The 17,724-nt window shown below is 32.1% G+C and overlaps 1 protein-coding gene across 3 annotated transcripts in view; it reads right to left on the reverse strand.

Annotated features, from left to right (window-relative positions):
• Window positions 1–17,724, reverse strand: part of chas (chascon) — a 287,576-nt gene that overhangs the window by 145,189 nt on the left and 124,663 nt on the right. For 2 of the 3 annotated variants that reach the window (XM_089636728.1, XM_089636730.1), the window contains exons 2-5: window positions 15,399–15,831; window positions 15,218–15,254; window positions 5,475–5,644; window positions 3,764–4,015 (exon numbers count right to left, since the gene is read on the reverse strand). In XM_089636728.1, the coding sequence (XP_089492854.1) occupies window positions 3,764–4,015; window positions 5,475–5,644; window positions 15,218–15,254; window positions 15,399–15,509 (570 nt within the window). In that variant the 5' untranslated portion in view covers window positions 15,510–15,831. The remainder of the gene's footprint in view (window positions 1–3,763; window positions 4,016–5,474; window positions 5,645–15,217; window positions 15,255–15,398; window positions 15,832–17,724) is intronic. The other variant, XM_089636729.1, reaches the window with a different exon arrangement.

The raw sequence follows: 17,724 nt of genomic DNA on the forward strand, positions 1-17,724 counted from the left end.
ATTAATATCGAATGGTTCATAGCTACAATATTATTAATTTAAGTCTCCCCAACAGCCCACATAGTCTCATAGAAATCGTTGTATCTCCCTTATTATCATGGTTAGAAATACGATTTAAATGGTGTTAGAAAGAAAAAATAACACGCATTATTTTTAAATCAGTAATTTTAGTTCCAAAAACATAACGTGAGCCATTTTATATATTTTTTTTATGTTTCGCATTCAAAATTTGAATATATCAATAATTACATTATTATTTATAATAATAAACTTGAAGGCATATTTTATCACCTTTCAAAAAAGTTTTTAGTTTTCGGATGCATTCCATTTATTTTTATTGCAAAAATACGGCCGAGGCCTGAGAAGTTAATCAACTTACCCTCCAAAACAAAGGCGAACTCCCTAGTGTGAAGGGCATTTATTTGTTAAAAAATAGTGTAATACAATGAAAGCATTTACCGCTCATCTCACTTGGGCATTTTGGATTGTGGTACGCAGCTTTTCAATTATAGAAATAAAAATACAACTTAAAAGATAATATCAAAAATATTAACCTACAAAATTATTACAAAAACATACAATAAATGCTCAAACTAAAATTATAACTGAGCAGAACGTTTATAGTAGGCAATTATTACATTCTACTGTAAACTAAATAAGTATTACAAAGTACCTGTGGTGGCTTATCAGCAACAATCAAGCATGACCATACGGACAATGACAAGATTGACAATAAAAAACAATTGAAATAACAAAAAAAATCCTTACTAGTTGTTTATAGCAAGTTGCTGGGAAGCAAATGTTTTTGAAGACATTTTACAGGTTTTATGATATTCTTGGTTTTCAAAAATGTGTTTCATGGACATCCGCTAAATTCTAACTATTTGAAGTTGTATAGGTTGAGATGTAATTAATTTGCATTTGTGTCATACTATAATGGGTCCACTTTCTAATCAAAGCAAAAATGTTATGCTTCATTCAAAATAAATAAGTCTTTAATTATAAAATAATTAAAAACAGACGACCTAACCAAACTAATAATGATCTATATAAAGTTTTTTTCCTTCACAGCATGAAATCCTGCAAAACAGTTCTGAAATAGCCACCTTCACATATAAATCAAGCAAATTTTTTTTATGAACAAGTTTCGCGGTAAGTGCAAGAGTGGATAGTTATTTTTAATGTGAATTTTATGGCGACATTTATTGTAGTTTCCGAGAGTTGCATTATCATAAAGCTGCCCACCTGGGCTTGCTTTTGTTATGTTTTATAAACTGCCTGTTCGTATTTCATAACTGATTTGGTTTGGTCTTGATAAAAGTTTTCGGCCCACTGTTTATCAACAATAATATTGTTGTTTCAATCACCAAATGATGCGTGGGTAGAGAAAGTGTTAAAGTATTTGTATTATTAATTGAATAATCATATGAAATGCGAAATTTAAAGTTAGGTGAAAAAAGAGATCAAATTTTTAGCGGTTTCTAGTTATACCGGGTGGATTGACATTTCATTTCCATGACAAACAAACGACGATATAATCACCATCATCGCTTGTCAAGTTTTGTTGATATGCTACTCAATCAACTGTAATACAATTTGTACATGATCTAATAAGCTGTGAAGTGTCTCTGGGGTTTTAATTCATGTAATTTTTTCGAGCTGATAAGCTTTGTAAAACATACGTGGGAGGAATTTGTAGACAAAATTAAACGTGAATACCAGAAATATTTCAAGGTTTCTGAAAATCGAAAGGGAGTATCATGTTTTAAGGCGAAATTCATTTTTGCGATGTTTTTTTTTATTGAGCTATTAAAATCTATCGCTTTTTTAGCTAAATTCTATACCTTCAACGAAACTCCGTAAGTTACTAAAAAAATTATGTTGTTCATCAATATTTATAAAGAGATATTTCTTGTAAAATTCGACGATCAACGTCATGCCCATACCCATCGGCGCACAAATAACTGCAGGATAAAAAAAAGTACCTATGCACTATAATGGAATCAAACCGCAACCACGCGATTGAAAGTTAAATGCGTAGACCATTCGTTGTGGAAGCTTTCTCATGTTCCAACCAATGTAGGTATAAAGCAATTTGTGACCAGAATAAATAGTTTTTTTAGAACGTTGTAACGTTGTAACTTAGCAAAAAAAATAGTTTTGCAAACAATATCATTCTTCAACTGGGAAAAAAGTCATCGCACGCCGCTGCAGACCAACGATTTCTTCCGTTGGACATAAAATTAACCGCATAATAAGCAGTAGAAGTTTTTCTCTTATTTTTTTATCTTCCCCACCTTTTCCCTTGTCCATCGGTTTCCTTCATCTCAAGTTCTCGTTTAAATATTCGTTGCTTGAGAAGAACAACAGTTATGTCCATGTTTTATTCATGCCCAGTTCTCATATATATTTTCCGATTGATCGCATATTTTTTATTTGTCGATGCTTTTAAGGAGTAGGTACTGCGCATTTCGGGTTTTTATCTGCTTTTACAAAGTATTCTTATTCTTGTTAAATAGGTTACCTCGATGCTATTGAAGCGAAGAAATACCTGTATTAATTGAATGATTAAGTGATATACCGGCAAAGGTAATTAAGTATAAATTGTCCCACTAATTTCATGGTGTATTTCGAAATGTTTTTACATTTTTTTTGTTGCCAAGGTTGTTATGATGTAATAAAATAGTCCCACAGCGTTGGACAGTATCACGTGGTACAAGCATGCTGGAATTAGGTTATTATCACTGATAAATCGGACAAAACAATGTGAGGCAAACAAAATAGAGCAGTTCGTCCGAGTCTAAATTCGCGATGTTATTATTTTTTTATAACAGCCAGCGTCTGGAACGTTTTTCACTAGAGGCGCTAAGGGTGTTAGGTGCTGTAAGCAGTTAGACGTGTTTTGTCTTTGGCCAGAGTGAAGATTTCGGATCTACTATATAAAGGATAAGGAATTGTCCTTTACCTTAAAATTATTAACGACGTTTACGTTAACTGCGATTCCAGTTATTTCGGATGACAGCGAAAACGCCCCTTAGGAGTGGTTACGCAAAGAAAGAAGGCGAACCAAAGTAGCTAGGTGTTTTGTGAACAATTTGCAAAATGTTTATTACTCTGACTTGACAGCTAGCAACAGTATTAACACAATTCAACACGGCTACACACAAACAAATTTACAGACAGACGAAATGTAAAGTTCTCGAGTCAAAACAGGACGTGACTACGGCAAGTCAACAATTGATAAAGATAATTGAAGTCAGCCAGGCGCATTAATATGTCTATTCCGGACGGGCTAGGCATCCACAAAAGTCCATCAACAATATCTGGTAAGATATTTTGAACATGTTGCTCGCCAAATTGGGAACTCAAATCTGGAGAAACTCTTCGTCAGTGGCCAGGTGGACAGCAGGAGAAACAGAGGAAGATCGCCTATGCGATGGATTGGCCTCCGTTGTCGAGAGGTAAGGCACTCAAACGGGTTCAAATCCCGGTATGTTCAAGTAAATTTGATTTGTGTTATTTCTGATTCCAGATCTGGATAGCCAGGTACTTCCCCACCTTCCTCTTCCCCATTTTCTTCCTCTCATTACCACCTACAGCCTCACAACATACCCCGATTGGGATGCCGTAGTCTCATTGGATTCTTACGCGGACCTAAAGATGATTAAAAAATGTTCAGAACATCAGTGTCCGTGGCTCTTCGTGCAGCGCAGGACAACAAGTCACAAATCCATAGTAAAAAAACTAAAGAAAAAAATCCTACCTCATCTGTGATATCTCCATAATGCTGTCGTTCCTCGGTCTCCTTCCTCTCGTCCGTGACCTGATGCTCCAGCACTCTTCTCTCCTTGATCTCCCGCACCTTTCCATCGGGGTTGACGACAGCCACCCACTTGGGGGCCGCTGGGGCCGCCACCATGTCTCCTCCGGGGGAGCCCGGGGCCCCCTCCAGTGGGCGCGGCGTACCGTCCAAGGAGTCCGCGTCGGAGCCGGGGGGATCATCGAGCTTACGGTGCTGGAAAATAAATTTAATGGATTTAAGCTGTCATATATATTTTAAGAAAGTCGATCAAAAATATGTTTTCCTGAATAAACCAAAATGTACCTACCTACAGATATAAATATTCTCCATATTAACAATAAAGGAAAACTCTAAGATAACTTTGAAGCCTCAGAAAAACTAAGAAATCCCTTAATAAAAATGAGGTTTATTTGTTCCAATTCAACGTTCATTATATCTCCTTCCTCCACTCTTAATTGACTTAACTAATCCTTAGTCACGCCTCCACCCCCTCTTCAGAACCTAATTTATGTATTAAATTATGTTTACCTATAATTTTTCCCTGAAAAAAGAACGATTATTCCGAAACCGGTAGGCATAAAAAAATATGAACTCTGTGTTTGAAGATTTTAACAGCCAAAAGTATGATTTATTTTTGGGGTATTGGGGCAACACGGTATACAAGGCCAATTGTTATATCTCGGCCTTTACTTGCAGATTTAGTGTGTTGGGAACTCTTGATAAAATAAAAGGTTCTTTAAAATAATTGCGTGTATTTACATTACAATAATATAAGTCTGGATTTAGATACACTGTTCATTACCCGAGGGTTGATAATTCTCTGTTTCTAGAAGCTTGAAGTCTGACAATGATACCCCAAAGGCAATTGCTACACTCTAGCGACATCTATCGCTTGAATACCCAACTTATTACCATACATCACATCCTCCCCGCCCTAATCTAAAATCCTAGGCTACAAAAATTACAATACATCATTATCAAAGTATATATTGGTTTAAACAAAGTAATATTAAAAAATATAAGAGCATAAATTATATAAAATATTCCAAGTTTATATCGCCGGGCGTCAAATCGATTTTCATGATTTTCTAAAGGTCAAAACCGAATAAAAAGAACAAAGATCAATTTGCACGGTGATCATTGAATGAAAATACTTCGTTGGTGATAAGTCATAGTTTTAATCAGGCAAGACAATTACAATTTGTAACGATAAAATTTATAAATTATGAAATGAAATCATTGTAATTATTTATGGTGATAATTTAATGACATTGGTATTGTATTATTGTATCTATATTATTCTACCGTACGTAAATTAAATGACAATGTGTCCACTTGTCACGGGGAGGTGTTCATCGATTTATAAATAATAACCGTTTTCAAGGTATAACTATAAGTAATGCATCTCGAAATGATTTACTAAAACTTGTATCCGTTTTTTATTATTCCTGGAGTTCCTCAAGGTTCCACGCTGGATCCTGTGTTATCTTTAGTCAACATATTTTCGCTAAACAGATACAGGTCTTACAGAAAATAGTTTGATAACACCCCAATGTTGAGAAACACTCTATAAAATAGGTTGATAGAGAAGCACAAAAACGGATATACATAAGATAATACGATGGATTTTTGTGTGACCCCCGTTCAAACTATGAGAAAAGTATTGACTGACCTCAGTATGCTCATGCTCTTTGGTCTCCGTGTCCTCGTTGGTGGTGGTGGACACAAGCGGGCCGGAGTCTTGCAGCACCTTGCCATCCTCCAGCAAGACTTGACGCTGCACCCGCGTGGCTATCTGCCGGGTCGTCAGCAGCTCTTTCGTTTTTTTCGTCACCCATTCCTCTGCAATACAAAATAACAACAAAAAATTATGGCAGAATAAAAAAAAAAAACACTATGAAAATCATTTAAAAATTTCCACAGCGTGGCTGAAAAATATGTGCAGAGGTGGAAATATAAAAGACATTTAAAAAAAGGAATGCAAGAAAAGATTAACAATAGAAGTAAAATCTCTGGTTGATAAGATAATAATAGACATAATAGAGTATTGGGCAAGTATGATTACAATTACGTCACAAATTTCTTCCAATGCAGCGACTGCTTCGGTGGTTTGTGTGTGCTTTGTCGGGTTTGCAACTAGATATTACAGGTTATAATTTCTGTAAGCTAAGTTCTCCCTTATTAAAAATAATTTAAAAAAAAAAGATTTTTTTGACGTGAGAAACTAAATATTGTCATATATTTTGGGGAATGTTATCTATATACACAGCCGTGTTTGATGATCAGATCTGAACAGCCAGTTACGTCCATTACCATCCTCTTTCCCACATCCTTCACCTCACCTTCAGCCTCATAACCCCAAATAGGGATGCCATGGTCTAGTCGAGACTGATGTACTCGATTCCGCATTGTTTTCCGTGTAATAAATTCATAATTTTACTCAGCGTGACAAAGCCTTGTTCACGCGTTGTGTTACTTGATGGTAACACATAGTTTTTTTAAATATTTATTACCGTCCATTCATAAACTGTTGTAAAACAGTCAAGGTTGGCTGCCCTGACGCGTGCGTGTGGAACGAATATAATTCATATTTAGAACAAGAAAGAATTGACAGTGTTGCCAGTTTCCATTAAACCATAGACAAACAAAATACATAAAAAGAAAGATCGACTCACTTAACTTTGCAGTTGGTGGGGTCGCGACAGGATATATTGGGTAGTAAAAAAGTGCCTAATAAATCCCTGACTAGGCGTTAGTTGAGCCAAACAGGGTTTTTTTCTGAATATTATAATCCGATTTGGAGGTTATAAAAAAATTACTCTTTTCATTCTCATTTCACCAGAGTTTCTGCTGTACCTCGTTTGATTGCCTGTAAAATTAACTATATCACGATGAACACGGGTATCTATCTGAGAAGAATGTTCTTCATTTGTCGGATCTGTATGTATGGGTAATTTTTAAGAAATTTATGGCCAGCTTTGTTACCGGCGGATCTGCTGGGTTTGAAAGTGAAATTGCATTGTTTTAACGAGGGATTAATTAGCGAAAATCTGTGTGGGCTATTAATTGGGATATTCGCACACGGTTGTTACATTTTACTTAAAATATAAGTATTTAATGATAATATATACACACTTTCTTAACGAAGTGACTAATTATATATAAAAAATGCGCCAAAAACATTTTCATAGGATAAGCTAAGCATCAATAGGATATAATAAAATATTACAATGTTACTCAACACAGTGACAATTCAACACGCTTTTAAAAAGTGATATAAAGTCATTAGAAACGATGGAATTTTTTTTAACCTAACCTAACCTAACCAACTTAACCCATTTAATAAAGTTTTTGTTTCATCACTTTCCATGACTTTATATAACTTTTTAAAGATGTGATGAATTATCATTGCCGGTGCCATGCCATTTATCCGGTCATCAATTAGTGTAACTCTCTCACATATTTTGTTCCGATATGTAATTTATATAACACCACTGTACCCACTTATGTTGTATATTAAATAAAAAAAATTAAAGTGTTATTTAGTTTTTGTACCTACTTTTCAATTGTTATTAATATTTTTCAATAATTTCTTAAAATTATTTTTATTTTTTAGTGATACAATAATATTATGTATTTTCCAACAATACTTTATAATGAGTACTTTGTGCTGATTCACCCATTTAACATATAATAAAATTCAATATCAGATAATATTAAAAAACAAATTGAAATAATCTTCAACACTACCGAGATGAAATAAAATAAAATAAATTAATAAAGGCGGTATTGAAAAAAATAATGGGCAAGTATTATTAAGTACGGTTGTAGTTAAATTGTGTATTATAATGGTTTTGTGTTTTATTATTTTTAGTTATAAAATTTTTGTAATATTTCCTATTATATTCTTTATGCATCTTTTAATTTTGTACTTGAAATGTTTTTTTTTGGTTTATCACTATTTTTAACCGAGAAAAAGATTATTGAATTAGATTAAGAGGGAAACTATCCTCTTGATAGCTTATCGAAAGGATAACGTATATTTTCGATTAAGAATTGATTGATTTATCAAGTCCGAAATCATTAGACCTCAAACCTATGAATAGTGGCTAGTTAGTCGAGGTTTCTACTTTTTACATGTTTTTTGACGATTATTTTGTGATTTTTTTTATGTACGTTATCCTATGGATAAATTGTCAAGAGGATAGCGAAATTCCCCTTAAAAACATCTTAATAGAAGATACTACCGGTTTCGACTGCGTGGTAGAGGGGTGAGGCTCTCGATTAGCAAGCCGAAGGCCGCGATTCAAATCCCGGCGTGCGCAAGTATTTTTTTTTGAAGCTGTGTTATTTCACAATGTGTTATTACACTAATTGGTGACCGGATAATTCATCACATCTTTAAAAAGTTATATAAAGTCATGGAAAGTGATGAAACAAAAACTTTATTAACTGGGTTAAGTTGGTTAGGTTAGGTTGGGTTAATAAAAAATTCCATCGTTTCTAATGACTTTATATCACTTTTTAAAAGCGTGTTGAATTGTCACTGTATTGAGTAACATTGTAATATTTTATTATATCCTATTGATGCTATTCATTAAAAATAATATATAATATTATATTTGCAGCACGTTCCAGAGTGGAAGATACTCTCAGATTAGCTCCGGTAAAAGACCACTGTTCAGAATTGAAAAGTTGCTTGAAAATGCTTTAGCCGTGTTTGGTGACCAGATTTGAATAACCAGGTACTCCCCCACCTCCCTCTTGTTCATCTCCTTCCCCTCCCCACAACCTTCAACTTCACAACATTCCCCAATTGGGGATGCCATACTTTCAATGACTCCGGACGGTTAGAAGCAGTTGGGACTCTTGTCCGATATAAAAAACGCCATTGAGAATCTAAACGATAAATTTGTTTTTGTTTTGTTGATGGTTTAAAGTCTACAAAATTATACCAAGCCATAATATATAAATTGATACGGATGCAAAGTTCAAAGGATAATGCTGCAGCAGAGGGAAGAGTAAGTAAGTAACATTTACGAGGCAGACAATAAAAACCCGTCTAAGATTATTATGAAACAATGGTATAGTCCGCCTCGCTCCAGGCCAGCCATGATCCTGGCATTTACTGGGCAAAAATACAAAGAGATGATCTGCGAAAATATGCATTGATGTCTCGAAATCATTAATTTGTTAAAATGTATGAACTGCATTATATTATGCATAATATTATGAATGCTGAGGGATGCTGCATGATCATATAAAATGTGTGAACTGCATTATATTATCCATACTGAATGATGTGTCATGATCATATAAAATGTATGAACAGCATTATATTATGCATAATATTATAAATGCTGAGGGATGCTGCATGATCATATAAAATTTATGAACTGCATTATATTATGAATGCTGCGTGCATATAAAATTTATGAACTGCATTATATTATCCATACTGAATGATGTGTCATGATCATATAAAATGTATGATCTGCATTATATAATCCATGCTGAATGATGTTGCATGATCATATAAAATGTATGAACTGCATTATATTATGCATGTTGAGGGATACTGCATGATCATATAAAATGTATGAACTGCATTATATTATGCATGTTGAGGGATACTGCATGATCATATAAAATGTATGAACTGCATTATATTATGCATGTTGAGGGATACTGCATGATCATATAAAATGTATGAACTGCATTATATTATGCATGTTGAGGGATACTGCATGATCATATAAAATGTATGAACTGCATTATATTATGCATGCTGAGGGATGCTGCATGATCATATAAAATGTATCAATTGCATTATATTATACATGCTGAGGAATGCTGCATGATCATATTAATCTTAACTTCTTCTAATGTTTGTTTTTACTAGTGGCAGAAGTGTTTAGAAAATGGTTTGAATGTTAAAAGAAATCTGGGACGTCAGAGGAAGACTTAACACACTATATCTGCACTGAAATGAGATACGTAGTGGATTTAAAGTCGACATGGTGTAGTTTGTTAATAGTAACGATGCGGTATATAGTAGCGAATTCGGTAGAAAAATTCGGGGACTTATCTCTGCACAGGAATAAGATATGGAGTATGGAGTGGAGTAAAGTGAAACAAGTACTTATTACAATACAATAATATTATTTTCACCTTAAATACCCAGTTATCAGGTACACCAGAATTCACAACCTCAAAACTTTACCCCAAAACATTCATTGTAAGTCCACGAGCAAAGCTGGGTTACCATATTTTGTATATTGTACAATGAAGTGTTGTGGGCGAATCAATAAATTTTATCTAACGAATAGATCAAACATTTACATATATGGAAATTCTTTCTCTAAAGGTTTGGCGCAAAATTTTCGATCTTAGCTTTTTAAATACATCTTGATCACCCTTCTAAGAATTTTATGTTCAGTGGTTTTGTACATAATACGTAGGTTGGTACGCATTTGAAAAAAATGAAATTTCTACGTAGAGATGTACCAACACCAAGAAAATGATTTTTAATAACTTTAATAACAATTTTTTTTCGCACATAGAGAAAAATTACTAAGATTGTATACGGCTAATTTATGAGGAATCTCTTCAAATTATTCGTAATCTAATTAAAAACGGAATTGGAAGCCCTTAACAAATGAATTGATAGGTTTCCTAATATACTTTTTCTAAAATACGAATGTATTATCGCGATGGAACACGTGTTCATAAAAATGTTAATATTTTCGCATTTCGTCATTGTATATTATCATGGCAAATGCAGGTGCATGAACACGTGTTCCGATACATTATGAATTTACTAAAGGTTTATCAGGAAACTGCCTGCAATCCCGATTTTAATCAGATTACCAATAATATAAAGAGATTTTTAATTTACAATAAAAACACATAAATTTGTTTTTTACCACTATAGTTTTATTTTCACTCTACCGGTTTCGGAAGAACCCTTCCTTCGTCAGGAGAATATTAAAAACTGATCTACTACACAAAATATTGACATATATACACAAAAATGTTAAGTGTTTGAGGGAGGGGTGGACAAAGTGGAAGGGGTAATTACGGGAATTCCAGGAAGAACAGAGCGGTTAACTGGAAATATGTCTAGAATAGGACTATAAGACAGATTAATTTGGTTATTTATTATACTGGAGTTATTATTGAGGGATTTTCTGATTCCAAGTGCTTCTAAATTATCTAATTTTTTGCCTTTATTATTACGGTGAAGAATTTTAACCCCTGTATCTTAACTAAAAGTATGATCGATGACCTGTTTCGTTTATTCAATATGTGCCTTAATCAAAATTATTTCCAGTATAACAACTGCGTCTTCCAACATAGCCAAGGGCTACCCATGGGAGCTCCTACTAGCCCACTGTTGGCAGATATTTTTATGAATAACTTAGAAAATAAGATTTTTAATTGTAATTCATCACTTTTAAATAATGTTCTCACTTGAAAACGATATGTAGACGATATTTTTTGTATCTGGACGAGAACAGAGCGGCAACTAACTAAATTCCTTATTCTTGTAAATTCATTTCATAAAAACATTCAATTCACTGTAGAGGTAGGCAGTAATGCATCGATTAATTTTCTGGATTTAACACTAACTTCAATAAATAATAGAATTGAATTTAACATCTATCGTAAACCGACATTCACGGATATAACTATACATAACACGTCAAACCACCCGATATCACACAAACATTCTGCCTATCATTCAATGGTACACCGCTTAGTAAAAATCCCACTATCAGCTGTTAATTTCGAAATTGAACTGTCAAAAATAAAACAAATTGCTATAAATAATGGTTACTCGACACACTTAATTGATAAAATCCTGAATAAGAAACTTAAAATCATTTCGACGAATACATTTTTATATGGTCCACCTGAAACTAATAATAATATCATAAATCCCTTTCAATGGCGTAAAATCTTATACATATCCAATTTTTCTTCACTTAGTACAAAAAATTTGCCTACCCACATTAAACTCGCGTTCTATACTGATAACAACTTGGGAAAATTATTAAAAAATACTAAAGATAAAGATATTTTTTTTTATTTATTGTTTTTGTGTTTAATTCGTAGAACTCCATTTAATTTTTTTATAAATTTAATTTAGATTAAATTTGATAATATTATTATTAAGTTCTGCAAGTGTTTTAGTTTTTTATTATTGTGACAGCTGTTTCGGCTTACAAGGCCATTTTCAAACTGTGGTTAGTCCACATTGAGACGACGTTTTTATACTATTTCAAATGTAAATTTTGAAGGTGCATACATTGATTAATATGAAAACTAAAACACTTGCAGAACTTAATAATAATATTATCAAATTTAATCTAAATTAAATTTATAAAAAAAAAAAAAAAAAAAAAAAAAAAAAAAAAAAAAAAAAAAAAAAAAAAAAAAAAAAAAAAAAAAAAAAAAAAAAAAAAAGATAAAGATCACAAATTTAGCCACTCAGGCATTTACCAACTATGTTGCAATGATTGTCCATCGTTCTACATAGGTAAGACAACTAGAAATATAAATATTAGAATCACGGAACATTTAAGATGTTTAAATAACAATAATTTTTCAGAGTTTGCCAATCATCTCATTTCCACCGATCATACTTTTAGTAAAGATACAGGGGTTAAAATTCTTCATTGTAGTAATAAAGGCAAAAAATTAGATAATTTAGAAGCACTTGAAATCAGAAAATCCCTCAATAATAACTCCAGTATAATTAATAACCAAATTAATCTGTCTTATAGTCCTATTCTAGACATATTTCCAGTTAACCGCTCTGTTCTTCCTGGAATTCCCGTAATTACCCCTTCCACTTTGTCCACCCCTCCCTCAAACACTTAACATTTTTGTGTATATATGTCAATATTTTGTGTAGTAATCAGTTTTTAATATTCTCCTGACGAAGGAAGGGTTCTTCCGAAACCGGTAGAGTGAAAATAAAACTATAGTGGTCAAAAACAAATTTATGTGTTTTTATTGTAAATTATGATGAGCCACAAAGTGAATGCTTTTTACAATTACGAGATTTTTAATTGATTATCTATTCTCGTTTTTCTCCGTGTGATTGGATATAATTAAGAATATTTTTTGACAGAAAGCAAAGACATGCAGTATGACAATACCTATTATAATATGCAGTATGACAATACCTTACTAATCTGATAGTATTATTGTCCCAGCGTCTGGACGGTGTAGGCCCTCTGATTGGTCAAATTTAAATTGTCTGTTTCGGGTAACTTGAATATTAAGACACAATTCCATACTAAAATAGGATCGCCTTATAATAATACGAGATTTCTTCATAAGCATCGTTTCTGCTCATATAATTTTTGGATAATATCGAAGAAAATATGTTTTAGAAAGTTCATAATCCATTGGATTAATTACATTACAATGAAAATTCTCCACAGTTACGTGATTATTTTTGACGTTTATAAAAATTCACGCGTTTCTTCAAGATGGCCGACAGAGCGCACCTCTGGCGGTTTAAAAACGAACCAAATGCCTGGCGCGAATATTTAAATATGCAGCTAACAATACTTGACTACTTACCATTAACAAGCTTTTTATAAGAAGATTTCTTCTGGAAGCTTATCAGTTTGTAATGGCATTTATCATTATTTTTTATATTTTTTTTTCTTATTAATTATATCTGATTTTATATTGGCATGTTTTCTAATTTCTAAAATTGCAAAATTATTTATTTGCGATGCTTTATATCCTGAGTGAAGTATTTTAAGACCTGAATTTTTATCGAAAGTGTGATCATTATTTAAAAGATTATTTGCAAACTCAGATTCACTATTTCCATTTATAGCCCTGCGATATTCTTTAGTTCTGACTTCAAAGTTTCTATTGGTTCTACCTTTGTAAAAGAAATTACAATCATCTCAATTGAGTTTTTAAACTCCTGTTTTCTTTGTTTGAATTTTGCTATCATTATTATTAAGAATATATTTCTTCATTGTTATTAGTGTAAAACGCCAGTTGAATGGTACCAGGATTGTTTATATATATATATATAATTTTAGAAGTATCGTTATCCACAAACAGAATTCTACGCCATTGTTTATTTCTATCTTTAGAAAGACCGTTTGAAGAGAATGTGTTTAATTTTTTTATTTAGTATTTCAACTATCAATTTATTAGAATAACCGTTATTAAATGCTATTTGTCTTATGAATATATTGTTTTATGGTTATATGCTATTTGTTTTTTTCAGGTCTTAAAATACTTCACTATAAATAATTTTTAAATTTTAGAAATGAGGAAACATATTAATATAAAAGCAGATATAATTAACAAGAATTTTTTTTATAAACTCTCTTTTAAATATTTTCCCACTCAACTGGTCTTTCCCGTCTAACGATATTGTAATTCCTAATTATTATAAACCCAGCCTACTCTTACTCCTCCCCCCTCCTTCCACTTCTTCTTTCCCAATTGCAATCTATATTTAATTTTTGACTTCGGTGTATACACAATAAAATGTAAACATTATATTTATTTATTTATTGGACAATTTGCATAGCGCCGCTTTTGTGAGATATCACCTCAGGGGCGCTATATTGTAATAATCTACCTTTATATATAGATTTTTACTCTCCTGATGAAGGTGTATATATAATCTAGCTTTAAACTTTATTAGATACAGTAACAGTTGTAGGTAAAGAATTACCACCAGTTGGAGTAAAATTAACACCTTTTAATTAAACCGACTGCTAATGTCATCGCACAATTACCCTCCTTTTATTCATAAACACGGGTACAATTAATCAATATGTAATAATCTATTATTTAAGTCAACTTTGTTAAAACTGTCTTTAATTGTGACAAACTAAACGATATTGATTCAACTTATAGACATTGACGGTTGTAACACATATTTAAGCACTGCAAGTCTCCTATGAGCTAATTATATTAGGTACGATAACAGTTAATATCAGTTGTAGACATGTAGTCAATAATAGTGTTTCATTTGAAATAATCCATCACAAATACGTAAAATTTAATTTATTCAAACAACTGTCATTCTTATTATGCGTAAATTTAGAATGTTATTATTAATTAACTCCTTCCTGTTCCGTGTTTTAACAATATATATACTCACCCTCTCTCTGTGAATGTTCTAATATCTATCTATTAAATGTAACTGTTGTTAATATCACTTAAAATGGGCGAAGCCCAAGCAAGAGCCGCCCGCAGGGCCTAGCAGAAAAAAACCCGCGGAGCGGGTTTTTAACTGCTAGTATTTATTAATGTTTTAGATGCTGGCCAGTTTCGCTTCTACATTTAACATGGGAACCCGGTTGACATCAACTAATCATTTTAAAAGGTCGTGGGCAAAAAATAATAAAAATGCATGCATACCTTCTTTTGTTGTGGCGATAGTCTCCCCAGGCTCGGTCTGTAAAGTTAAATTAATCAAATATTACAAAAAGAAATAACATTAGCATCCATCATCGTTTATCAATAAAATTTAAGAAATTCAGGCTCCTAGAAATCTACAATTGGACATCTATACAATTTTCTTCAAAGCTCTTCTACAAACCTCGGGAAAGGTAGAGTTCTTCTCTATTGACACCCGAGACACGAACCGCAGTAGTACCCGCGGTGTCCGCTTGGTGGCGCTGTCGTCCCCCAACAACACCAAGACGACCATGAAAATGGCCAATTATCGCTATTTGGGCTGTGAAAATCCTCTTGAATATCATCACTTAATCATTATTCATTATAACAGTCTTCGTAAAGTATCTACGAACATCTCATACTTAAAACACAAGAGATTCGCAGGCGTTTTTTTATGCCTCTTCTTCATTTTTATCGAATGCAATAAAAGAACTTTGTTTATGATGAAAACTTCACGAAAATGACTTAATTAAGAAATGTAAATATTATGCTGCACTACACTTTTCAATTTATTTTGTATTCCTATGTAGCTACCTTTTCTCACAACTTTTCGTTTTCGTAAAATGTTCGTTTTGCTGTAAAAATAAATACATTTTAACAACATCCAATCGAAGCTAAAAATAATAAATACCCAAGCTAGGCAGCTGGAAAAAACTATAAGTTTATTGTTTTATTTTTATTGATGTCTAACTAATTATTAGGTTATGTGACGTGTATCAATAGATTAATAGAATATTCTAAACGCCACTTTTTTGTGTGCCTTTGTGCATCTTTAAAAACGTCTGCATTATTATTTATTTATTTATTAAAATATTATTTTTATGTAGGTCTTTGAATCTTAATCCTTGGAATTCTTCATATTATTTCTCTATGTTAGTTAGTATTATTTTTTTTCCGTTTAACTTTTTTTTTAATTTATCGTGAGACACAAATAATGCACGTACAAGTAATTTTATGATTTAAAAACTTTGGTTTCACTAATTATCTCGGTCAAACCGGTTTTGCCCTGCCACAGGAATTTTCAGTTGGTCTAAAATATGTAAGTGGAAGAAAGGCGTCAAGAAAAGTTTTACATTTAGGAGGTATATACCTAACAATAGTATGTAGGTATATACCGAAGAACCTATACGAAGAAAAATGATTACGGTTCATTAATTACAAATCATGGTATAAACGTGATGGCAAGCCATTGTCTAATAAAATATTGATCTAATAGAATATATTGGAACACATGTTCATGCAGGTGCGCTTTTCCTGATAAATATATTGACGAATTGCGACAATATTAGAATTTTTATAATAGAACACGTGTTCCGGCACCCTCATCATACACTCGTTTTTCACTGATTATTTGTTATGAAATCTGTCAATTTATTCATTAAGTTCCGTTTTTAACAGGCATCGAATAATTTGACAAGATTTTTAATAAAATTCAGCACTATTTTATATCAGTTAGTTTTATCTGTGTGTAAATTAAACTTGATATTATTTTTTTAAATCACTAATTAAGGGAGGCACTATGTAAAAATGTTTGCGAAAATTTTCAGTTAGGCAAATACTTCTTTTTGCCTTAGGACAAATGAATTACTTCTAAATTCATAAAGTAGATTATTATTCTAACATTGCATCTTCTTTTAATCATAAAAATATGTTTGTTTTGTAAACAAGTTCTGTATTGTGAAGGTTTTGTGGACCTGAAAGAGGTGGACCTTGACGCATTAGTGAAGCGTGCAAGGAAAAACTATTATTCTGATGATAAATGCAAATTTGTGGTCATTGATGGCATCTCGCTTATCTTATTGACACAAATCTATTATGTAAGTGCAGGAAACATACAAAAGCTTGTAAGTTTCCTGTTAGTTTAATTTTGTAATTAAAAAACATATATACATGTGTATATTTTGTTCTTATGTTCTATTTTTTACTTTGAAATACAATAATACAATTACAAATTATTGATTTTTATTATTTAGATCTTTGCTAGGAGTTATACTTGTTTGTAGAACTACATATTGCAATAATTGTTGTAGTGTTATCAATTAATTGTTTGTATTTAATTAATTTTATAACGAAGTAATTTTTTTAAAACCTTTTAAAATTTTTAAACTTTACTTACGAACTTTTTAGGGACTTACATATAAAAAATATACATAACTGAACTACCTCCGTAATAATCTTTCGTATTTAATTGGTGATAAATTTAAGATGTCCATTGTCTCAGCATAATTATTTCAATTTCTTAGTTATCTGGTCAATGAGGAATAAATTTGGTAGTTAGTTCTAGAATTTCCGCCCTAAAATAAATCCCGCCAAAAAAATTATCTAGATAATAACCCTCTTGCGTATTATGACAAATGAATTATTACTGAATCAAAAAATTTAAAAAATCAATTGCAGCAATGCTAAATATGAAGAAAAAAATCCGATTTCAACGAAGATCATCAGAAGAAACGTCATGAGTACTTAAA

This window comes from Hesperophylax consimilis, chromosome 10 (assembly GCF_061612785.1).
Source record: "Hesperophylax consimilis isolate HC1 chromosome 10, BYU_Hcon_1.0, whole genome shotgun sequence".
In the NCBI taxonomy this organism is placed as follows: Eukaryota; Metazoa; Arthropoda; class Insecta; order Trichoptera; family Limnephilidae; genus Hesperophylax; species Hesperophylax consimilis.